The following is a 25,883-nucleotide window of genomic DNA, read 5'->3' as shown; positions in this document are numbered from 1 at the left end:
CTCAATTATCATATTAAATCCGAAAGTGTGGCAGCGACCACGCCTTGCACAATGTGCACGTGCAGTTGCGCACACACGCACACACTCAAACATCTATATGTAAACAGCTATATGCTTCAAGCTTACAGCAGGCATAATGTGGGTGTGGTCGCTTTGTTGGTGCTGGTCATTCTGAATGTTGTCTACATTAAATTTTACTTTCTTTATTGCTGGCAGACTACTGCCACTCTAAAAATTGTGAAAATGAAAGACTTCGGAGCTGGTAAATGTTTCTTGGTTGGCAGCTGGTGTGAGCGTTTTGGGTGTTAAATAAACGCTCACACTATGATGATGATTATAGGTTAGAATTATGCCAGCTTTGGGGCGTTTGCTGTGCTGAATTTGCATGCCGCTTTCGTAAAATCCGCCGTTATTTCAAGAAATGTTGGGGCCCATTAGATAAAGTGGAGTTTAGAGTGCTAAATGATGCTTTATCTCTAGTTATAATTATCTATATAAATAAAAATGAATACCAAAAATGTATGTACGCGCATAACTCAATAACGCCTGGACCAATTTGGCCAATTCTTTTTCTTAAATGTTTGTTGAAGATCAAGGATGGTTTTTACGGCGAGAAAAATTTACGCAAACGTTACAATAAATATGTACATATGAATGTTTGTTTGTTAGTAACACTAAGAGAACGGTTGAACCAATCTTAATGAAATTTTTAAAGGTTGTTTGTAGTGGATCAAAACTTTTTGAAAGGAGAAGTCGGAAAATTGGACAATTCAAAAAGTAACATTTTCCATACACATTTTTTATTTTTTGTTTGTTTTGTTTTTCAATATTTTGATTTGTAAATTATTTGAATCATTCAATTGCGGTCGCTTACTTTTTTATTCCGGCTATCCCAAGGAAAAATTATTGAAAATTATTCAGTGAAAACTTTATGTATGTTTGAGACGATGTGATCAATTACAGATTGAAATTTGTTACGAAGCCACGAAGAGGTGGCGCTAATATTGGTCGGCGTTCTTTTTGCCATCAACGTATGGCAGCCCAAAGAAAGGCAAGAAGTTCTCCCAAAATGCGTTGACATGAGTGCGGAATTATGGATCGCGGTCAATCAGCTAACGATATCACAGCACGACTTTTTAAACAATAGCTGCAATGTTTGATGGTCTTTATCTTGAAGCAACCTATGGTATATACGGATGGTGCTGTTAGATGCTGAATGTATTCTGATGAGTAGCAAAAAAGAGGTTTGCCGCACGCACACATTCTTCTTTGGATGCGGATGGTGATTACTCCAGATCAAATTGATGAAATCATTTCAGCGGAAATTCCTGATTCAGAGATAGATCCAGAATTAAACGAAGTGGTGAAAATTGATTCAAGGACCTTGCGAACCTTACAATCCCACTTTGGTTTGTATGTTTGACAATAAATGCACGAAACACTACTCATGTGCTTTTCTTTCGGAAACGGGAATGTGAAATGATGGATATTAATTGTATCGGCGTCACTCACCAGACGACAATGGCAGAACATTTAGCATTTAGAGGCGTGAATATCGACGTTAACAACCATCGAAGTTGACAACACGTACCATATTCGCCCCTTTTGTTTAATTCACATTCAAAACTCATGTCAATGTTGCATATAGTGTAATCGATCAAATACTTTTGCAAGTATCACCAAAGAAAGCAATATAGCGGATTGGATTGAACGATATGAGATCACCAGTATCAAATGGGTCGATATGTGAACTGCAATAAAGCGCTCTGTAGGATATTTACTTTTGAAATTCATGAAAGTTTTCCGACTGTTTTGCGTCTCGCGGTTCAACTTCATTTAAGTCATCGCGTATTGTGAATGGTACAGTGTGTGCAACATTTTGATAAGCATACCAGCAAGCATTTGCTGGAGAACATCTATAATCACTGGAAACAGACGAAGGACAATGCTATAGTTATTGTTATCAGCCTTTAAATTCGCGTTAATTATGGGATACGAAAAAATGACATTGCCGATGACATTTTACATTGTATTCGCTAAAAATTGGAAATGGGCAAACTTTGGTTGATATTCCAGTGGTTTGATATCAATTTCACCTCCCTTTTGTCAATTCACTTCAACGGAAGATGAACTCATCACGAATGTTTATCCGAACATTGGCCAAATTATCGTAACTGCGATTGCTTAAGTGAACGCGCAAAAATACCGAAGTTAATGACTTAAACTGGAAGATTCAAAGTCAAATTCCGGGAAGTTTGCGCTCATATAAATCGATCGATCGTCTTGACAAGGAAGACGAAACCGTAAATTATACAGTGGAATTTCCAAGTACCATACCAAGCCTGCCCCAGCATCATTTGCGTCTTAAAGTTGGATCTGCCATTATTATGTTTCACAATCTTCATGCGCCAAAACTGTGTAATGGAACCCGACTGATTGTGACGCAGTTATCGAATACATGAGGACAGTCATTTCAGTTCAAACGTGTTCAATTTCCTGGGAAAATTGCCTTTGCGTTGACAATCAACGGGAAATGCTATGTTTTTCACACGGCCAGATATATGTGGTGTGTTGACGAGTTGGAAAGCCATTTTCTCTATTTATTTACGCACCAGAGCAGAAATCAAAAAATTATGTTTATTAAGTTGCGCCACATAAAAAAAATGTAGAAAAATCGTAAATAAATCATTTTCGACAGAATATAATTTCAACTTTTTTTCATTTCAAAACCCATAATTTCACGCAGGGCAACGGCTGCGGGGTCAGCTAGTTGTCTCATAAAATTTGTTTTGCATATCTTAAATTTATAAGTATTATGAGAGTGAAATATTTTCGATTTGCTATTAAAAATCTAAGACCAAAAAGCAAAAGCCTCTGCTTACCATGTATTGGGCGATCCGGCAGCATAAAAAGCTGTCTTATGCCTAAGTCTGTACAACGTAGTCATATGTTTAGCAGCAGAATGGTGTGTAGCCCTAGATCTTGAGAGAGAAAGAGGTTGTGCCGAGCATCTGCCTAAACTTTTATCAATAAATAGTCAAACCTTAAGGGGCTATACCAGTGTGACGCATGAAAAATTAGGCGATTTTCGTGATTTTTTTTTTTAAAGTACGAGATTGAATGTTTCGACGTAATAAAGTATATTTTTAGCTATATTAAAAAAAAAAAAATTTTACAAAAATATTGAAAAAAAGTGCCTCAACTGCTGGCATGATTCCGGTCGATTGAGTAGCTGAAACAAAAAAATTCAAAATGTTTATTAAACTTAAATATATTTTCTATACAATGGACTACAATCTTTGAAAAATATCAAAAATTAAGAAAATGGCGCCATTTTAAAAAAAAATCGTTTTTTTACGAAAAAAATTGTTTTTTTAATGCCAAATTGACAATTTTCAACCACTCCAAAAAATCGTAGTCTATTGTATAAAAATGTATTCAACTATATCCAGTTTTAATTTGAAGTTGATCGGTTAATTTCTCGTTGAGTTATAATGTCAGCAAATTTGAAAAATGTCGTTTCGAGAAAAACGCGTTTAAAGTTTCACTTATATATGTTTGCACCTCTGAGCGGTCGCTATTTAGAACGCTGCCATTCAAAAACTATTTAAAATACGACCTCGCCGATTTCACAGGATATTTTTGAATATATAAGCTATCGAAAAAAGCAAAAAAAAATTTTTTTTTGAAAGTGTCACACTGGTATAGCCCCTTAAGGAGGATCACAACGCCAAACTTGGCGTGGTACTATCACCTTAAAGTAGTCAACCTGTTTTCATACATGGTTAACATTAGACCGTATTCTGTCCTACCTCCGTTTCGCCAATATGGAGAGTTTATAATTGTTGTCCCCCTGATCGTTTGTTTAACATATGTACATACTTGTATATCGAATATGCAGATAGTTGCGAATACTCTGCGGCTCTCAACTTTAAACGCACTTTTCCTGAAACACTTTTTTCAGCAGCGGTAGAGACAACTTTTCCGCAACGGCGGAATAGATTGACTAAAATTTTTATAACACTCTTTTAGATACATTTCTCAGGTATGATCGAAAGAATACGATATTTGATAACAATTCCTCGCTTTTCCAGCTCTGAAAAAATCAAAAATCGACTTTTTTTGGAGAAGCTGCCAGTTTTTTCAAAAACATTTTAATTAATCAATTTCATATTTAATAAAGGTTAAGCAGAAGAGTCTTCTTTACCGTCAGACATATTTTTTCGTAGATGTTGCTGTGGTTGATGTTGTTGTAGCGGTTATTTAATGCTTGCTAAGGTGGTAAGGTTCTGATTGAAGACACAGAGAAGTAGGCATGCAAAGAAGTGGTTAGAGTCATTCGGGGACTCATTGCATGCAGAATAAATATTTGAATTCTGGATAAGTACGAGTTTCCCCGGCTACATTATCCAGAACGAAGCATCTAAAGGGTCACTATAGATTATCGGATCAACTTGAGCTCTTCGTCTGCAATGGATACTGGTTTGACGCCAAGTACGGCATTCACTGAGACGGAGTCAGTGAAGATTTTCATGTCGTTACTGTGAATGACAGTCAGTATGTGTCGGTAGTTGGTTGCGCCTGTAGTCTGGTCGGCGTACTGTTAGATGTCGTCGACATCATTAAGGAAAGACCACTTGTTCCTATCAGGCGATTACGCTTCAAGCAGTCAATCTCAGGAAAGGTTGCTACAAAAACATCTCCGCAGATCGTGCTTGGAAAAGAGAGCATTATGTTTCTTGATTGCAAGCCTGCAGGACTTACTATGTACAAGTATGTCTACCACAGGAGACATCAAGAGGCTACTTGTATTTGGAGAGTATCATGGATATTGGCTAAAAGAGCAAGAAAATCCATTTTTATTTTGAATGTAGAGATGATTATTAAGGTATAATAAATTCTGTTAAAGTGCAGTTTTTCATTAAATAATAAAATTGATTAAAGAAAATAAGAAATAAAAAAAATCAAAAGAAAATTTTATTTTACATTGATATATACAAGTATACACCAAAAAATGACATATCCTAATATAATAACTGAACGATTACCCGCCACAAGTTCAGTTTATCGAATGCATATGCATTACTTTATCAATATTTGAACAATTACATAAGAAATCTAATTAATTGGAATTTGAAATTCATCTATCTTGGATGCTTGAAGGAAGAACTGAATTGCATGCATTTAGTCCTTTCTTAGAAGAGGGAACCCGCCGTTGGAAACTCAGCTTAATTCAGCTCATTCTTTTATTCAATCACATCAAATTACGTAATTAATTTATTTGGCAGTGCAACCTCACAAATTATGTTGTGAGACAGAAAATGGAAGGAATATTCATTAGATGAAATCTTTACAGGCAATTTTCTTCCATGAACCGATATTGAAAGCGGAAATTAGTTTCTATACCTAACCATTCAGTATATTTGTGTTAAGTGAAGTGTCATCGCGCAAACATATAAATCACATATTTAATTGTAATTCGAGTCTACACACATATATAACAGCATTTATGTACGAAATTCCGGCAAATCCAATTTGCATTAGCTTCGTGTCGAAACAATTTGCCTTTTGCGTTTAATTCTTATTTTACGCCTCGGTATTTGTTCTCTTTTATTTGCCCAATATTTTACTCATCAGCATTTAGAATGGCCGGCCAACAATGGCATAACACCAACTAGTGGCCACCAATGGGCTTGTGGTGGTCGCCATCAGGCGTATTAAATTAATGATTATGTTGCTGCCGCTTGTGATTATGCGCTCAACGGAATGTGTGCACCAAACAAATACTCATGCTAAGTGTGGTGTAATTTCTGCTTACTCTAACTTTGTTTAATATTGCGCGAAATTGACTGAGGAGGAGGGTAAATATTTGTAGGTACCTTTTAGGTCCTCACTTTCTCTCTCTGAAAATTAATATAATCTAGTTTGAGCCAAAAAGCATTATAGCAAATATTGTTATGTATGCGTTTAAATGTGAGAATTTTTTGTTATACAAAAATTTTATTTTTAATTTATTTTTAATATTTTCAATTTCTTCAAAACTTTCTGTTATGAGAATTAGTAAACAAAAATTATGTCTGGAGTTAAAAATGAGCTATGGTATGTTTACAATATAATTAAGCCTCTGGTTAGCGCAAGAAAGTCAAATCTCCATTAAACAATTTTTTTTCCTACAGGGTCGTTTAATAATATTGCACAAAATCTCCCTTCAATTATTTTGGGTACTTTATTTTTTCAATTCCACATTTTTATTCAACTATCATGATATTACGCTAATAATGCGTTTGAGCTAAGTAAATTTAAGACAATTTTTATTACCGACCGACTTTCTTATTCTGTGGAGCAGTGTGAGCATGTCTTTCAAGCAACTAATGGGCGTTAATTGGTATTACTTTGTTAAATGTGACATGTAAAATAAATTCTAAATGATTTTAGTATATAAAAAAGATTTTAGATTAAGTGATTTATTATTTCATCTGAAAGACGCTTTTAAACAACAGTTGTAGAAACGGAGGAAAAGTAAAGACAAAACTCCATCTTTATTGAATTCACAGGCAGTGTGTGTTTTAGTGTCGAGTGACTTATGAGTACATTGGGTCGTTGGGTTTGTGGAGGGCAGCCTAGACTTCAGATTCTATCTAGAAGGCATTTTTACATCAGAAGCACCTATCTGATAAATCGGGTTGGTTTTGTGGGCTGTGGTAGAGGACTGGCTGAGGAATTCGCAGAATTCCCGATGTACTCGGGCATAAGGGATCTCGGTGGTATGGGGATTAACTAACTGATGAACATTTAGATGTTAGCAGTGTGATTTCCACTAGTCGGAATGCCGAACAGTTAGGATCATTTGCGTGTGAATTCTTTAGTGGATTTACATTGTAACCAGTTGTCGGACCCAAAGTACGGCAGAGGTTTTGAATCGGACTCGAACCCTACTAAGGTGGTTGGTGTGTCCATTCTACACTGCATACACCGGACATTTTCAGTACCAATTGGCAGTGTTCGATGGACAATATTTGCGTGGTAGGATTCGAGGCCCATCTTAAATACACCAATCGTTGTGCTTGTAAGTAGCAGAACTGTTGAAGTTGTTCAAGTAGTTTCTTCCTTACTTTGTTTAATTTAAGTGGATCATTTAATGCTTTCATATTCTGCTCACGAATGATTTACAAATTTTCCGAGGTTACATCAAAACTGTATTCAAAATAGCAAGAAAATATTTTCTAAATAATTTTTCTATGAGAAACGTTCACGTGGTTACACATTTTTATTTACTTTTTGAAAGTTCCAAATATTTTCGGTGAGGTTCTTGAGAGCCGAATTTAATATTTTAATATCGCTTGGTATCAACATCAAATGCAGTTAACTTACTCGCCGCTTTCAGAGGAAACTTTTGAAGAAAAGTGCAGATGTTAAAAATAGCGACCAGAAAAGTGGCGAATCGAAGGCGTCTGATGTGTATATGACGCGATATAATGCAAGTATCGTAGTGTGATAAAATGCTATGTGATTTAAAATGTTATTATGATCCGCTTTGATTTGATTTAATTTGGAATGAATGAATGATGATGCATGTTGCGATGTGTTTGGAATATCACATGATACTTTGTAATGATGTGATAAAATGTCTTCAGTGCAAGAGGAAACGAGCTTCAGCTGCACCGAAGCAGTAATACCCTTCATAGGTTCAATTTTTTTTACAATAACCTGATTTTGATCGGCCAGTTTGTGGGGCAACTACATATTGTATATGTATACAGTGACACGATCTGAAAACTTTCTTCGCAATGTCTTCGAGTTGCTTTAGACTATATTTTTAAACTAAAAATTCTTGTATACTTGTATATCTCATCAAATGATAAGGTTTTTCATATGAGCCTTTAATTCTGATCGTTCACTCTGTATGAGAACTATGTATATGCTATAGTAATGCGCTAAGCAGCTTCTTGAAAAGAAAAGAGTGTGTGCAAAATTTCAGATTCATATCTCAATAAATTTATATTTTATAGGATGTCCGACGCTTCCTTCTAGGCATACTGCTGTGGGCGAAAAATAGTAATACTTTTTAATTTAAATTACGAGGTTAAACCCATTCATCGAAACATATTTTTTTCTTGATTGATATGATTGTCAGTGATAACTGTGATAAACTTCACAGCAAAACAATTATTAGTGTTTAGTATACGATTGTCTTTATTAAGCACATAAAGTGTATTCGGCGATTTTTACGATGAGTGAAAAGAAATTTTGTGTACGGAATCATATTTCTGGTATCTAAACATTCAAAATATTAAAAAAAGGCTTTTGGTAATGAATGGTTGTCTGGTTATTCAAAGAGGGTCGAGAACGCGTTGACGACGAACCACGTCCAGCATGGTCATTCATATCAACTGATGATAAACACGACTATAAAATAAGGAAATTGGTGCTTCAGAATCGACGAATAACAGTCAGAAATCTTGCTGGCAATAAGTCTTGGATCTATGCTTACGACCCCGGAAACAGACGATCAATCGGCCGAATATCGTGGCAAAGGTGAGTCGAAGCCGAAAAAACCACGTCAAAAATCAAGGTTATGTTAGATCGTTGAGGTCTGGTGCACTCTGAGTTCCTTCCGAAAAGCCAAAGGATTACTATTTGAGTGGTATGCGCCACTTGTGGGAGGCTATTCGCAAAAAGAGGCCGGAATTATGGGCCGACAACTCTTGGTTTTTACACCACGATGATGTACCGTTGCATACTGCATTGATTCTTCGTTAGTTTTTCGCCAAATTTGCAGCCAATATCGTGCTGTAAACACGCTATTCGCTGGAGTTAGCTCCGTGTGGCTTATGGCTATGCAGCAAACTCAAACGACTGCTCCGGGGAAAACGGAATTAGTTAATTGAAGGCATTATGAGCAAAATAGTAAGAATTTTGTATATCATATAAACGCATATACGTTGTGATGGGATGCCGTTTGATCATATATGAGATGTTATCATCCACGGTATTGTGCTGTGCTGCATTATAATGTTATAAGATGTGAAGTTATGCAGTTTTTAAACATTTGTATCATTTAAAAAACTACATCATATGATCAGATTTGATGATGTGAAGAGCGATCAAATATCTAATTGGCTTATTAATAAGTTAGATAGAGTATTTATATTTACATATCAAGCGTGATTTATGGTTAAACTTTTTATTTAAAAATATACATTTAGTATTCCAATATAAAATACTAGAATCATAAGACCAAATTATATACAAAAATACATATTCCGAATATAATATTATAACAAGCTATTTTTCTATCGATAAATATATGTATATATATAAAGATATCAATATACTCACTTATTATACAGCACAATATCCGGCAGCCAAATGTGTTCGGATGGCACGTGCAATGTATCCACACCGCCATAATCATCAGGATTCCATTTTAATTTGTAGTCATTCCATTCCTACGACACGAAAATGAAAGCGTACAGAAAATGAGAACAATACATAAGCAATATTAGGCAGGCAGTAAAACAAAAACAATAACAACAATACACAATACAGTCAAACCGCAAATATGATTATCGATGACAGATACTTAATGAGGAAAATTGCCAGACAACACGCGCGTTTGTCTCGCACACGAATCTATACAAACACACAACACATTTATATATACATACTTGTATGTATATTTATATATGTAAATGTAGAAGCATTTATAATTTCATGTATAACTTAACGTGTACACATGTAAACGTTGACAACCCAAATTGCTCTCGAAAAGGTGGAATGCGAAAAAATGTTTTAGCAAAAATTTCGCTTTTTAATATGCACAAATGACAGTTATTCGTCTGCATACATTAATATTCCACGCGTGCAACACGTGTACATAGATAATACGCTTAAAATTTGCAGATTTTTTATTTGTTGTGGATTAATTTTATAATTTCATAACAAATGGATATTGGCGCTATTTATTGTTTAATTAATTATGCATCATTGTTTTGAAATGTTATGAATATTTATTTGAAACTAATTAAGTGAATATTATGGAAAAATTAAAAATATATAAAAAGAAGAAAAAAACGCTAATTTCGGTTGCACGAAGCTATAATACCCTTCACAAACAAAAAACATTCCGCAGAAAAATTTTATTTTGAGCGGTCGGCTTGTATGGCAGCCAAATTGATTCGAATATTGTGCCGTTAACTTAAGAAAAAACAATATAAATTTTTCCTTCGGAAATAAAAAAGTTTTTCTTTTAAGAACTTAATTTTGAACGTTCAGTTTATATGGCAACTATGTGCTGTAATGGTCTGATATTGACAGTTCCAATAAATGAGCCGCTTGTGAAGCCTTTCATGTCAGAATAAAAGTTGGCGTGGTTAAACATATTTTGAGGGCACAAGATTATTAGTTGAGCCTGAAGCAAACACAGCTTTTTTGGGGGGTTGCAACATAAATGTACCATACATTTTGAGCATTTGGAGCCGGTTTGACAAAGTCTGCACCTTCATTTTCCTTCCCATTCCACCCAATAATCGTTTTGATTGAGAAGCATGGATTTTGGATGTTCAGAAATGTACGATCTCTTTGATGTTGACTTAGATGAAACGTCTGTTACTGAAGATGATGCTGCTGATGCTGGAGTCGCTGGTACTGAATTGTTGAAGCAAATGCTGATGGACGACCTCTTTTCCGTGGATTCATTTATGTAATATTCGACGAGTGTAGGAACTGGTTTGCAGTACTCAATCGGAAATCCGACAATGACATATGCTTTGTATTTTCGTCTAGGCCCTTGAGGTGTCGTCTATATAGCAACCAACTATTTATTACTGCTGTGTTAAGGCACCAGTATACGATTCTCATATATCATTTTTTGAGCGGTGGTTGATTTTATTATTATTTGTTTTAGACTGTTGCGCCCTTTAAATTTAATCATTTGTTCATCATCTGATTTTATGTTCTTCCTGGTCTATTTGGTTGCATTTCTCCTTCATTTTTTTATTCAGTAATGTACGCATTTTATAAAGTTTGTCGTAATTACTTGATCCACGTTCAGGCTGTTGAGTATTATCATTTATATGAAAAGCTTCTTAGAAAAAGGACCTGTGAAAATTTTTAGAGCGATAACTCCAAAACTGGGATACTCAGCTGAGCTCAGTTCGTCACGCGGATCATTAAATTTTGTATAGGGTCTCCGACGTTTTCTTTTGGGTGTTATAAGCTTCGTAGTCAACTTTGAATAAGTTGTTCAGGGTATAAAAATTTTCATTTTATTACCTGGAAGTATGTTCTATATATGAAGGCACTTTTAAATTTTACTAGTATTACGAGATAGTGAAAAAAGAAGTGATCCTCGCTTTTAAAGATTCCGAACTTTAATGTCGAATCTCACATATATTTCTTTTTTAATTTGGTCTTCTATTCGTCAACTAAGCGAAACCATTCGAATTGTCTGAAATACTAAGCTTTGATCTAAAGTGTATGAAAATGTATGGGTATGAATGGAATATCAATCAACATTGGTTTGATATTTCTTTTAAAAAGGTTTTTAGCATACGAATTCATTTTTGAGTTACCTAAAAAAGAAGATTAGTTAAAATTTTGTATTTGTCCTTAGTACTAAAAATATTTCACAATTAAACTCTTTTTATATTGCAAATATGTCATGTGTGATTTAGAAACTGCAGACCACATCGAAACAGTGGATTTTACTAAAATACGTTCCACCTCATAACTATACAAGAATTCTAATCTTCTTCTTTATTGGCATAGATACCGCTTACGCGATTATAGCCAAAATGTTCCAGTATTCTACTACTGAATTTATTCCATTAAATCATTGAATATATTTTTGCAAAGAGGTGTAGATTATAGAGTTTTTAATTTATTGACGTAAAGGTTCCAAACAGATGGCAACCCTGAAAATATTCTCAATAGCATATTTTCTTAAAACTCGTTATTTTGATACAAAAATTATAGTGTCTTTTATGTTTTGAATTTTCGCAACAAAAATTTTTTGAAAAGCTGGCAGCCTTTAAAAAAATTCATTTTTTTATTATTTTTAAATTTTTGGCAACCTTACAACCTTTACTTGCAAAAAGGTCTAGATTGTGGTGTATTTATTTTTTAATTTACTGACTTAAAATTTCCATACAGGTGGCAATCCTAGAAAAATATTGTCAATCTAATATTTTCTTGAAACGCGTTGATTACAAATTTGATATTTTCGCAAATTATGGCAGCCTTTGCATATATATTTATGATTTTTCTAAAACATTCTCTTTTCAAATTTTTAATTTAAAAAAATTATAACTTTTAAAGGTGGCAACCCTTAAAAATTATGTAAAAGCCGCACAGTGTTTTTATTAAACTGTAATAATGCATATCGATGAGAAACTTCTACAGATTGTCAGAATGAAATCCCAAACAGAATGAGTAAAAAAAAAAAAAATTTACACCGAAAAAAATTGTTGGGTCAAATTCTCAACAAAAGTGTCTTTATTTTTTAATTCTTCTTTTATTTCTGACTATTTAGATTTCCAAACAGTTGCCCAATGGCAATGAACGAATTATTTCTAGAAAAATATTTGGAATCTAATATTTTCCGAAATTTGTTAAATTTTTGATTCACAAATATACTAAAGTGATAACTTTTATGACCTGATTTTTTTTCGTTAAAAACAAAAAAATTTTTTTTTACAACTGGGATGGCAGCCTTTGCCTACCTAACCCAAATTTAAAGGAAAAATGGACCTTTATATAAATTTTCTCAAAAAACCTTTGTTTTCATTGTCAGCAGATTTGTTTTCCGAATCAAAATTTTAATTGAAATTTTGAATATGAAATAAATTTTATTTGACTTCTAAAATCAATTTGTTCTTTATGTGTTTTTTGGAATATCTGTGACAAAATTGCATCATTAAAAACACTGAAAAAAATAATCGGAGAAAAGTTACTTTTCCACTAGCCGCAACACAGTGAGCCGCCTTTGTTTTCAAAAACTTCTTATCCTGTTTTTTAATTTAGGTTCATTATTTTGCGTATTTTGTAAAATTGAAATTTGTAACATATGGCAATACTCCTCAATAACAACTTAACTGCTGTAAACTAAACTAAAATATAAATTTAATTTTTATTGAGAACAAAGTGCCTTAGTGAACGCTTATACACATACATACATATACTATGTAATTTTTTTCCAAAACACATTTATTCAAAAAAAGCGTTCAGCCAGCGGAAATATGTATATTAAAACCAACAATTTATAACAATTTCCAACCACTCAATAAAACAATGAACCCGGAAGTATACATTTACACAATTGAAATATTTTCCGGTTAATTAGGCTTACAACAACTCAGTACATTGCTATAATTTGCAACAATGCACCCTTTATTTTATAATTTCAATGTTTTTATTTTTTCGTTTTTGCCTTCATTCACCCTCTCAGCCGCTCCCGCCGTCACTGTCACTTCCTCCGCTCTTAATTTGCGCAAATAGTGAAATAATTGAAAGACAATTTACAGTTTGTTGCAATAATTGTTGCACGCTGTCATTTGGCCGCACTTGCAGCACACTTCATTGCCATTGCACTCCACGTCAATTTGTGCTAAGCTGATTGCATCACATTTAAATTCACTTAATTTTATTTAACTTGATTCTCTTTCACTTCATTTTCATCCACTTCAATTTATTTGAATTTGGAGAGTACGTATGTACATACCTTTAGTATTTCGCTTTGCTTGTTTTTCTGACGGCGAAATTGAATTTATTTGACAATGTCCATTTGTCAACCTTTTGTTTGTACATGTATATATGTGTGTATGTTGAAAGTGATAAACAAGTAGTTTTGCATTTGTAATCTAATCTGTCTCTTTACTTATTTTTGTTTCATTGCGAGGAGGGAAGGTTGATCGCCTGGTATTGACGTACTGTGGAAATGCCTTCGTGCTTTAATTTGATTAGTTAGCCACTTGAGACATACCGCTGGATGTTCAGCCTAGGTTATATTGCTAAAAACGTTCGATAATATTTATACATATATCTCAAAAAAGCATCAGACGCTTCGCATTCATTAATAAAGGACGAGCACTATTGTAATTTGTAAGTTATCGACCGAGGGGTGCGGATTTTAAAGCTAAATTTTCCTTCCAAAAATATCGTTTTCAGTGTTAATTTTTGGATAACAATGTGTTTATCGGCGAGAATATAAAGATCGACTGCTAAGCGAACAACCTTGCTATCCTTTGTTCAGAGATAAATCCTAATCGCCTATCCCGTTTCATAGCAAAAAACCCTTGAGATCCCCACCAAATGGACTAAAGTGTTAGTTCGGAGAAAACAGAAATTTGTCCAAAAGTAGCAAACAAAACTTCACAATGAAATCGCACTTTCTTAAGGGTCAGAACTTTTATACTCTCGAACTCTGTCAAATATCTCAGAGTTATTTTTAGATAAAAATAAGAAAAACACATGGTCACAGGTGCATCTCTTTTAGTAACTATGTGTTCAGTTTGTACGGAAGCTATACGCTATAGTAATCCGATCTGAACAATTTTTTCGGAGATTATATTATTACCTTAAGCAGTAATCCATGTCAAATTTCGTGAAGATACCACGTCAAATGCAAAAGTTTCCCATACAAGCCCTTAATTCCGATCGTTAGGTTTGTATGGCAGCTATATGCTATAGTGAGCCGATCTGAACAATTTCTTCGAAGATTACATGTTTGCCTTAGGAAAATAATTTATACCAAATTTCGTGAAGATACATTGTCAAATGTGAAAGTTTTCCATACAAGAACTTGATTCCGATCGTTCAGTTTATATGGCAGCTATATGTTATAGTGGTCCGATATCGGCTGTTCGGACAAATGAGCAGCTTCTTCAAGAGATAATGACGTTTGCAAAATTTCTAAACGATATCTTAAAAACTGATCGTATATATACAGACGGACAGACAGACAGACGGACATGGCTAAATCGACTCAACTCAACATACTGATCATTTATATATATACTTTATATGGTCTCCGACGCTTTCTTCTGGGTGACTTCGTGACAAACTGAATATAATCTATTCAGGGTATAAAATGCTCCAACCATCGACCCATGTTGGGCTTACGACCCCACATGTTCCATTGGGTAATCAGAAATGTCATCCGCCCCATACCAACTAATGGTGCGGTGGTTCGGTAGATGACATTATCGAAAAAGTGCTGCAAAAAGTCCTGGAACAGGTGCAAAGGGTCTGTTTGCTAGGGAAGTCCACAGAAACAAAGGGTATGAGGGTTATCCTCGACAACCGGCCAACATACATCTATACGTATATACAAACGAATTGTGAGGTAATGCTTTCGACCAGTCGGTTCACAATTTTTGCAATTGGAGCCAACTCGGCGTCATTACATGCATTGGTAGCATTCTCGACCTTGTTAATGAACTGGAGCTAAGTTGAGAAGAAGAGAAGAGGAGGCTTCTTCTGTACTAATCCATACAAAGCAGAAGATGTCAAGTGGGCTTCTGCTCTACTCAGCAAGGCAATAAATATTCTAACGAATAGCCAAGCGGTTATTAAGTTTATCCGTACAGCAAGCAGGCAATAAGTAGACTTTTATTAGGTAAATCGATTAATATTATCTGAGTGCCTAGAATAGAACTAGCTCGCTCGGGAGCAGCTGGAGACACAGTTCCCCCAAGCTGTTCCAAACGTTAGAAGGGTCATCACAGTGGACCGACCCATAAGATCCCAATTTCCGAAAATTGGAAATGTGGATTCGGCCGAATGCAGAGAATGCGTGAAAGATGATGAGACGCTGGAACATTATTTATGTAAATACCCAGCCTTCAGCCGGATAAGACGAGAGATATTTTACGGGTTCCAATCTTCCAATTTAAGAAACATTAAGTAGCTGGGGTGAAATAGGACGAAGTTTTTTTTTAATCCACTGAGTGGCTGGATAAGGGATAATGGCCTCATTTCGACCTCCTTCGATTTGGTGCTCATGCGCCTCTGTTTTTAACCAATCAACCACTTACCAGGTTTCCTATTATTTAAGTTGTCATTATTGCTTTCTTCGCAATTTTTAAGTAAGCTTTTAAGTTTTGAGGTCCGAACTGAAATTGCACTCTCTCCAGAGCAACGACTCGCTGAATCCAAAGTTATATATCATCAACATTAAATGTCAAGCGCGAAAGCAATGATTTAACCTCATTATGCAAAAATATGCGTTTGGTAACTTGGCCTCAGCAATATATAAAAACAGATTATTTTCTTCAACGTAAATTAAATGATACTTTTTTACAAAAAAATATTAAATCACTGCTGTACACTATTATAACTGTTAAAAAAAAAATATTTGCATGCCAAAGCAAAATATTTGAATCACCGCTTGGCTGCGCAGGAACACTCCCGACAACGCCCACAGACACACAACAAACACAAACGGCTGTTGCAGCGCTCAAATGCAGCCAATACATATGTACATATGTATGCCGTTGCTGCATAGTGCGGATGTCTATTTCCGTTACGTATAAGTGACGTCCAACGCCTGTGGCACTGGCAACTTGCGGCAGCTGTTGGTGATGTTGGTTGCGCATAGTTGAGCTGCCCACAAATTCATTGACTTTCAAACTGTAATACCCTTTAGCAAAATCCGCATTTCCACGCTTCCCCTCTATTGACATCTATACCCTGGTATGCGCGGTTTACCTCCCACTCACCACAATCTCGCTCTTCTGTCCGGCACATTTTGTCGACTTTGCCGTTTGGCTATTTTGTATTGGCAAATAGCAGCCCTGTTCTGGGGAAGCTGCATAAATTATGCTATTTCGCTTAAAAGTATGCTACATTTTTCATATATAACTAGTGGCTGGAACATTCGTATTGGTTCGGTTAGCAACCGCTAAGCATTAAACTTTTGGGCTCATCGTCGTCGCGGCTGCTCCATAAAATAGGTATCCAACGATTTTTGTTGCATTTGGCGCTTAATTCAACACTATATAGCCTGGCAGTACCAATTGAGCCCATTTTGATAGCTTTGCATATTTATGAGCGCGTTTATGCTTCTATTTACCTCTTAGCAACTCGTCGAATTCATGCTAAGTAAAAGGTTGTTTAAATTTTCTATTGGTAACTGGTATAGGATTTTGCAAAGTTCTCTTTACATTTTGAAAGTTTAAAAACTTTGATTTGATTGTCTACATTTCGGTGCTTGGAAAATTTTGCAATTTTATACACAAAATCACTGATTAAAGCCAAGGTGTGGTTATTTAGGAAAAAAGTTAGTTTCGATGGTTTTAATATCAGAAAATAAATTTGAAGCAAACAAATTTTCTTTGAAATAATTTAGAGCCATTATCCACATACGATAAGCTTGTAATAAAACACTATTGAAGTAGCCAAAAAGTATGCAACACTTTTGTTAGTTTCATGACAATATTTTCGCTGTGCCGTGAAGCATACATTTGTTAGTAACGTAAATACTGAAGCACTGCAAGCTTCAAAAAGTGTTTTGATGTTTTGAAAAACGCTTAACTTTTTCTAATGGTTTTGAATCAAGCACGTTGTTCTGGACGAGTGATACCTTATTTATAAATCTTTTAAATATTGATATTTGGATTTCTATTGTATTATTGACGGATATCCTTCATATACGACATGATTTTAGATTAATATAGTTTCCATTTGAAAATGATATGCTGTAAAGAGAAATACCTTTTCTTTATGGCTTTTTCGAAAGTTAAGAGTCTCATGGGTATATTTTAGTGTTGGTTACACTCTGGGGCTTGTGCTATCTAATTTTTAATATTGACATTATTTTGTAAATATTTTTGTATTTGACCTCAAATCCCCGCTGGATCCGCCACTGGTTTACTCTAATCTGTTGAATTTTTTCAAAATTATTGTAAAGGTATATGCTTGGGATGCTTATTTTGAAGCTCGAGATATATTATACAAGACAAGACGCTTAAAGTCCAGACACTGTTAGCTCCATAACCCCAGGTTGTTTTTTTAATTTTTTATTTTCAAAAACTTTTTTTTCACAGCAAGTCCAAAAAAACAAATAATGAGTATACAGCATGTGAAAAAAATAACTTATTATAGTTACCGCTCGAGACTACTTCACGGGCTCTTCTTCAAGAGTTGAATGAGCAAAGCATACAAATATTCAGAAAAACAAGGCCAAAATATACAATTCAAAGATATTACCTATTTTATTAAGAAAATATTGGGTAGTCGAAAAAGTCTTTTCGTATTTCTAATCAAATTTCAACTTTTTTTTTAATTTTTGTATTGAACTTTAATAAACCAAATATGTACCATTTCGGTCGAATACTTTTTGCCATTTTTTAGCTAGCGACATTATTCCATCAGTGTAAAATTTGTCTGGTTTCTCAGCGAAAAACTGCGACAAGTAATTTTCACAGGCTTCTTTTGAAGCCAACTTTACTCCATCAAGGGAGTTCTGCATTGACCGAAGTAAATATTAGTCCGATGACGTTCAGTGGATGCATCAACACTTCCCAGCCAAGCTCTCCCAGTTTTTCTGAGTCATCAAAGATGTGTGTGGTCTAGCGTTTTCCTAATGAAAGGTGAAGGCCTTTCTGTTGATCAGTTCTGGCCGTTTTTTTCGATTGATATATTCAATCTCATCAGTTGTTGACAGTAAAATGTAGAATCAATCGTCCGACCAGGCTGAAGCAGCTCATAGTGGATGTCCCTATCCAATTCCACCAAACACTCAACATAACCTTTCGTGGCGTTTCGCACATTATTGTCGTATTTGATACGTCTCCTGTAACCATTCGCTTCAGAAATGGTTCGATTTCATTCGTTTCAGCAAAGAATCGCAGATGTTAATTTGGTACATTAAATTTTTCACAGACAATTCATGTGGTACATTCATTTTTGAACAGCTGTAACTTTTTTTCAACTTCCCCGAATTTAATTTTTTGGTAAAATGAAGCTTAAAATCTCACCTATCCAACATGTCATACCATACACAATGTGATTGGTAGCATTGGATATATACGACTTCAACGACATCTATTGACAAAATACGTCTTATCAATAGTGAGGATGGTCGACGATAAATGTCGGGGGAGGTAGAAAGTTTTTTTTTTTGGTTTTTTTTTTCTTGTCTGGATATAAAAACTGTGCCTCCATTTCATTAATATCCATTAATCTTCATTAACAGGTCACGTGGTAGTCGATTTTAAGAACTTTGAGAATCTTATGAGAACTTAAGCACTTGTAGCAAAGGCCAGACTATAAGATTGTTGCTCTGTTTGAAAAGGAAAAGAGCAGTGACATCTAAATGTACCCTATCGTCATTGAAATTTGAGATCGTTTATCACCTACCAGACTTTGATAATGAACTGGATGGTGTAGACTTGATGTTAAGCAAGTTAAAAGACTGGAACCTCTAGTTTGAAATTTTGTTTAAAAAATATTTCAATATTTGTAACCACAGTGCGAAAATACTTTTTACTCGTATATTAATTTAAACCTATCTTCGCTTAAATCATAATATCGAAACCAATATCGCAGTTGTGATCAACATGTTTGATACAATAAATTCCCGAATACTGTAGCTACATATGTATATAGGGAGCGTGTCGTCAATAAATTTTGGGCTGAGCGCAGTATTGCTAGCGCTGCAACATAAATTTCAATTGCCAAAACAAGAGTAAGCAGAATCGTAACATGCGGTGCCCGCCGATTTCGCCAAATCAAGCCTTATTGCTGCAACGCTGCTTCCGTGGAATGCATTTAATGGCCACAGACGTTGCCAAAAGTACGTGCACTGCAAGCGAATGTTGTGCTTTAGCAACGATTACCAGCTACGAGCCAGGTTAATATGTTAAAGTGAGTGGGTAGCCGGATAGTTGTGGGAAACTATTGAGGTAAAATGCTTCGAATTGCCAACACTTTGTGGTCAAAAATCAATAATGTTTGGTATGGAGGGGGTTGTGTCAACTACTCTACACTTGCAGACGATGTTTATATGCAAAATGTGTATGGAAAAGGACGATGATATTAGGTTTTGCAATGGATACGGATTCAAAATGTTTTTGTAAAAACTTTCATAGCTGTATATATTGAATTCAGTAAAAACATTTTAAAGTGTTTTTAAAAATACTTGATTCGAACGATGGTTTTAAGGTTTTGAAAAGTGCGCATGGTCACTCCCATTTAAGAATATATGGTATAAACTTTCTCTTCTTAAGTACTTGGGGTAATCTCAACGAGGCTTTGTAGAAAATTGTTGTTTCTCCTCTAAGTTATGACCTAGAATTATATCAAAATCCTTATTAAGGATAATCCATTTCGAAGTTGCCTGCATTCTTAAAGAAATTTAAACTTTTACGGATAATGTTTATTATCATTCGAAAGATCATTCTTTGGCATTTGTTTTTTAAGATTATCTCTTTTAAATGTTGGGCGCGGCTACGTCTCAGTTAGTCTATCCGTTGAGTCCAATTTTCGATGACTCGTACGAGCATTTCGACTGGTAACTGGCGGATGATACGCTTGATGTTATGCTCAAAAGCCTGAGTGGATTGTCCGCAAAGACTTTAGCCTTTACATATGCCCACAGGAAAAAGTCTAGCGTTTTGATATCACAGGATCTTGGTGGCCAATTGACTGGCCCAACCGTGAAATTGTCTGGTCACCTGAGTGCTTTCCCAATAAATCCATTGATTGATGCGATGTGTGGGAAGTGGCACCGTCTTGTTGAAACCAAAAGTCTCCCGAGCTCACGAGTCTCAATTTCAGGCATCAAATAGTCGGTTATCATGGCATCATTTTCGAAGAAATAAAGACCGATGATTCCATCGGCCAGCAAACAACACCAAACTGTTGTTTTTTTCTGAACGAAATGACAGCCCTTGAATCCCTTTAGAGTGCTCTTCGTCCCAAATGCGAAAATTTTGCTTGTTTACATACCCATTGAACCAGAAATAGGCCCCATCGCTGAACAGAATTTGGCTCGGAAACGTCGGAACTTTAAAAGAGCCCATAGAATGAAGTGATTACGCTTGGGAGTGTCGGGCAGCTTCCACACTTGCAAAAGCTGTATTTTGTACGCTTTCAATTTAAGATCTCAGCTTCGGCTGCATTATTTTCTGCACTGCGTGCTGGACGTGGTCTATTCGGTCGAATATGATCCAATAATGAATGCTGGTTATCAAAATGGGTGATGGTAGTACGCTCAGTAGGTAGTAGCAGATTATATTGACCATAAGTTGAGTGAAGCGCGCGAAATATATTCCTTACAGAACGAGAATTTTCGTAAGCGTAAGTCTTTCAATGATGAAATGGTGTGGTGAATACAATCAAGGTCGTAGAGCTGTCCAAGACGTATTTCGTGAAGGTCATCCAAAATCAGTTCTTTTTCTGGGAAATATTGATGCTTTGAGCAGACTGATATTGCAAAGTCGTTATGTAATATATCGTGAGATTGAGACAACCACAGACATTGTTGGGATTCAATATTGCATGAACATTTGATCGTAAAAAAATCTGATCCACAAAATGTGTCAATCGCTCAAAAAACACTGATGTCGATGGGCTTGGAAAAATGTTCAAAAGATACGATAGCGATGCTTCAATACATACATATGTAGTTATGACAGAGTGACAGGTGAAGAATCGTGCATTTATGCATTTGAGCCCGGACGAAAACTGCAGCTGACTGTATGGGTATTTCCAAATGAGAAGAATCCAACAAAAGTTGTTTGGACGCCAAGCAAATGGTGGTCTTTTTTTATGTGACCATAATAACGAAGAACAGTAAATTATGAGTGGAGCATTGTTTGCCAGTTGTCTTTCAAGGAATCAGGAAAACCAACCGGTGAAGACTAATCACTCTTCACCAATACAATGCGAGCTCTCACACACCGTCTGAAACAACTGCATTTTTGGCCACACAAAACATCGATTTGAAGAGTCATCCGCCGCATAGTGCTGACTTGGCATCATATGATCACTCTTTGTTCCCGTACCTAAAGAATAAGCTGGCCTCTTAGTTTTTCGATACTAAAGAGGCGGTTGATGTGTTCAGTGTTCAGGTATCATGTTTTGTAGATACTTCAATTATAGTGGCAAATGTGTTTCGAAAATTTGTTTAAAACGCATGAAAAAGTGTATAGACCTTAATAGATAATGTTTTGAAAAACAATAAAATGATCTTCGATGATTAATATTTGTTTTCTGCTTTAATTCCGGTGTAAAAAAGGGCAGTACTCGTTCAACTTGGGAACTTAGTTTAGAAATTGGACCGATGGGATTCCCAACCATTAAATTGAACATCATCAGTACTGTTGACTTGATAAAAATTATCTGAAATTTGAGCAAAATCATCAAATGGAAAGTTTTTTGTTAATAAAACTCTAAATAAATCATCTTTTTTCACAAATCGGGCATTATAACGGGTCTTTTCAAAACGAAGCCACAAAAGTCGACCGATAACGACTGCAAATAATACCACATTTTTTCCCACTCGTTCAACATTTCTCTTCAGTAAGGTTAACCATGTTATCATGAAAAGATATAAGATCCAGAACGAGTCGAAATTAATAAAATTTACTACCGAAATTCGGAGTCAGTGGCCTCAACTTTAGGATCGCTACGTCTAGTGGAAAAATTTGAATCCACAGGCATAGTACAAAATGTTCCCGTACCAGTGAGGCAAAGAAGTGCTCGTAGTGTCGAGAATATTGCTGCCGCTAGAACATCAATTGAGGAAGACCGAAATCAGTCTCTCACACGTCGTTTTCAAGCGTTGGACATCTCTGCGACGTTGTTGTGGCGAATTTTGCGAAAAAATCTTCGCATACGTTCTTAAAATATCAAATTGAGGCAAAAACTGAAGTCGCTTGACCACCAGAATCGTCCTATGTTTGTGAATTGGGCTGAGCAACAACTTGAAAATAATCCGGATTTTCATCGAAGAATCATTTTTAGCGATGAGGCTCATTTCTGGTGGAATTGCTTCGCCAATAAGCAAAATATGCGTTATTGGTCAAACAGCAATCAACACGTACTCCACGAGTGACCATTGCATTGCGAAAAATTAAGGTTTGGTGCGGTTTATGGGTCGGCGGGGTCATTGGGCCGTACTTCTTCCATGATGATCGAGACAGGCACATTACTGTGAATGAGAGTCGCTACCGCTCAATGATAATTTTGGCCCAAATTGGATGGTATAGACTTGGAAAATATATGGTTCCAATAGTACGGCGCCACAAGCCACACACCGAATGTGATAATCGATTTATTGAAAACTCAGTTTGGTGATCGTGTTATCTCACCAAATGACCCTGTCAATTGGCCGCCTCGGTCGTGCGATTTGACGCCGTTAGACTATTTCCTGTGGGGCTACGTCAATTCTATGGTCTATGCCAACAAGCCAGCGACTATTGATGAACTTTTTACAAATATTGAACGTGAAGTTGCGGCAGTCTCGGACGATTTATGCTTGAAAACCGTCGAAAATTAGGTTTAGCGTCTGGACTTCTGCCCATGCAAAAGAAATCGAATTCCAAACATAATGACATCGATTTTACTTTCACAGAAATAACTTTTGCAGCGTTCTTGTTGAAAAACTCGTTATAAACACATTTCATTTCAAAAACCATTCAAAAACTATTAGACTCAATTTTCGGAAAAGGTAACTGCTTCTGTTGAGATATTAAATCTTCGAACATAAATACTTTAACTAACACTTAAGCGTGGTTATTTACCTGCTCCACCCACACGTTCGTCGTCATGATTTGATTTTTCAAATTCTGCAAGTAGAAAAGCAAATAAACAATTTCGTTAGTTACTGAGATATTGTGGTGAAATAAAGATTACTTAGAATATGGCATGTACATAACTTTAATAGAAGCGAATTACTTTCATATGATAGTAAACTTATATTAAAAGTTCTGTCAACATTTCCAAAAAAGTAGTGACCTTTAAGTTACACCTTGTTTTGTCACTTTATCGGAGTATGTAGTTTCAAGAGATATTTTAGAAGGATTACTAAGTATGTATGAAACCATGTAAGCTGTGCTCAACCGCACTAACATTAACTGTTACATACAGAGCGCATAAAGTTTTGTTGATTAAAAAAATACAAGATTTCATTTGCTGTTTCTCCGCTCGTTGCACGCACTTTCCCTGACAGACTGCAGTTAAGCAAATATGTACGAGGGAAATTGGAGCCGATTGTTAAATTTGCGAAATATGATAAAAGTTTATTTCTTAAGATATTCGATAGTCAAAGTTAAGTGAAAGAATCAGCCGAAAGTGGAGTGTAGCTAGAAGATACACAAAGATTGTGAAATAGTAGTAAAAAAATAGTAATAAAGAAATAAAAAAGTAAAGAAAATTGACGAAAAGAACACGCAAACACAGAAAAAAAGAAATGCAAAATTCAGAATATTGAAAATATGTAGTTAAAACTTCAAAATTCTTCAAATACGGCAACTGCAAGCAATTGTATAGCTGTGCGCTTACATGCACACGCACATATACAGAGCCCTTTGGGCAATGGTTTGGTGTTAAAGCATACTTTTGAGAAATTTTACAACTTTCCAATGAGACTGACGCTTTCACAGATTATATGTTTATATGTATGTATGAGTGGGAACTGCAGCTGCATACCTCTGTGTATGTGGGAGTGTGTGTGTAAGTCTTATGCGTGTACTTCCATATTGACTTAAGCATTTTCGTTAGCATTTTGAACTCACATTTTCCATTTAGTTTTTTAATTCGTGTGTGCACTTGCTTCAATTCAACTAAAACAAGGCAAATTGGCTTGAGAACTTCTGAACTTCTTTCACCTTCTTAAAGTACTTTCTTCTATTCAGGTTAAGGCAAGATTTTGAGCATTTCCTGGTGAGCTAGTTTCTCATTTGATGACGATTGTATTTATAGGTTGTATATTGTATGAAGAACTTTTATGAAGGGCGTTCTAAACACCCAGTTAACAGGTCAGTTAGCTGCCTAGCATAGTACCAGATATTTTTTAGTAAAATTCGTTTTTTTTATTTAACATACATTTGTTGTTCCCTTCAAAGGTGATACACTGATTAAAGTAACCCTTTTAACCCAACTTTTCGATACCGTTTTTATACTCTTAACACATGTTGCGACAGAGTATAGTAGTTTTGTTCACCCAAAAGTTGTATGTATCATCCAAAATTAATCGAGATATGACAGATATTGGCTAACAAACATATATAGATTAAATGCATAGCATATACAAGAAGTGTTCCAAAGTAAACAGGATTTTAAAAAAACAGAACAAGTAGTTTTTTCGGCAAAATCTATTTATTTTATTCAAAATAGTCTCCTTCTGCTTCAATACAGCTTTTTGCACGGTCCAAAAGCATGTCGAACCAGTGTTTTAGCTCGTTGGCCGGTATGGCCACCAGTATGCCGGTGCAAGCCTTTTGAAGGGCCTCTACGTCTGCATAAGGCTTTAATTTCATAGGCAAATGCATTTTTCCGAAAAGGAAGAAGTCGAAAAATGTATATTTTGGTCAAATAATCGGTAATAATGATGTCCTTCGGATGTTGGATTCTGAGCAAGTTTTTGTCTTCAGTCAATTTGTGCGGAACAAACCGTGCACACACATTTCGTAAGCCCAAATGTTCAGTCAAAATGCGATAAATCGATGTTTTGGAGATGTTCAATTCCATTCCCATGAATTTCAATGATGATTTCTGCTGATTTTTGATGAATTCACGACATTTCTATGGAATTTCCACCATCACTTGATTTCATCAATTGAAATGTTTCGGGCAGATAGCAGATTCTAACGCACCAGTCGACATATAGATGGCGCGTGTTTACTTTAGAACGCACCTTGTAATTCCGAAATCATTCA

General features: G+C 35.5%; 1 protein-coding gene across 1 annotated transcript in view; it reads right to left on the bottom strand.

Moving 5' to 3' along the window:
• The window catches only part of LOC126768107 (acetylcholine receptor subunit alpha-like 1), a 294,729-nt gene that overhangs the window by 58,292 nt on the left and 210,554 nt on the right, over positions 1 to 25,883 (bottom strand). The window contains exons 3-4 of the mRNA XM_050486001.1: positions 23,748 to 23,792; positions 9,340 to 9,449 (exon numbers count right to left, since the gene is read on the bottom strand). Of these exons, the coding sequence (XP_050341958.1) occupies positions 9,340 to 9,449; positions 23,748 to 23,792 (155 nt within the window). The remainder of the gene's footprint in view (positions 1 to 9,339; positions 9,450 to 23,747; positions 23,793 to 25,883) is intronic.

This window comes from Bactrocera neohumeralis, chromosome 2 (genome assembly GCF_024586455.1).
Source record: "Bactrocera neohumeralis isolate Rockhampton chromosome 2, APGP_CSIRO_Bneo_wtdbg2-racon-allhic-juicebox.fasta_v2, whole genome shotgun sequence".
In the NCBI taxonomy this organism is placed as follows: Eukaryota; Metazoa; Arthropoda; class Insecta; order Diptera; family Tephritidae; genus Bactrocera; species Bactrocera neohumeralis.
This window is presented reverse-complemented; position numbering and strand designations above follow the sequence as displayed.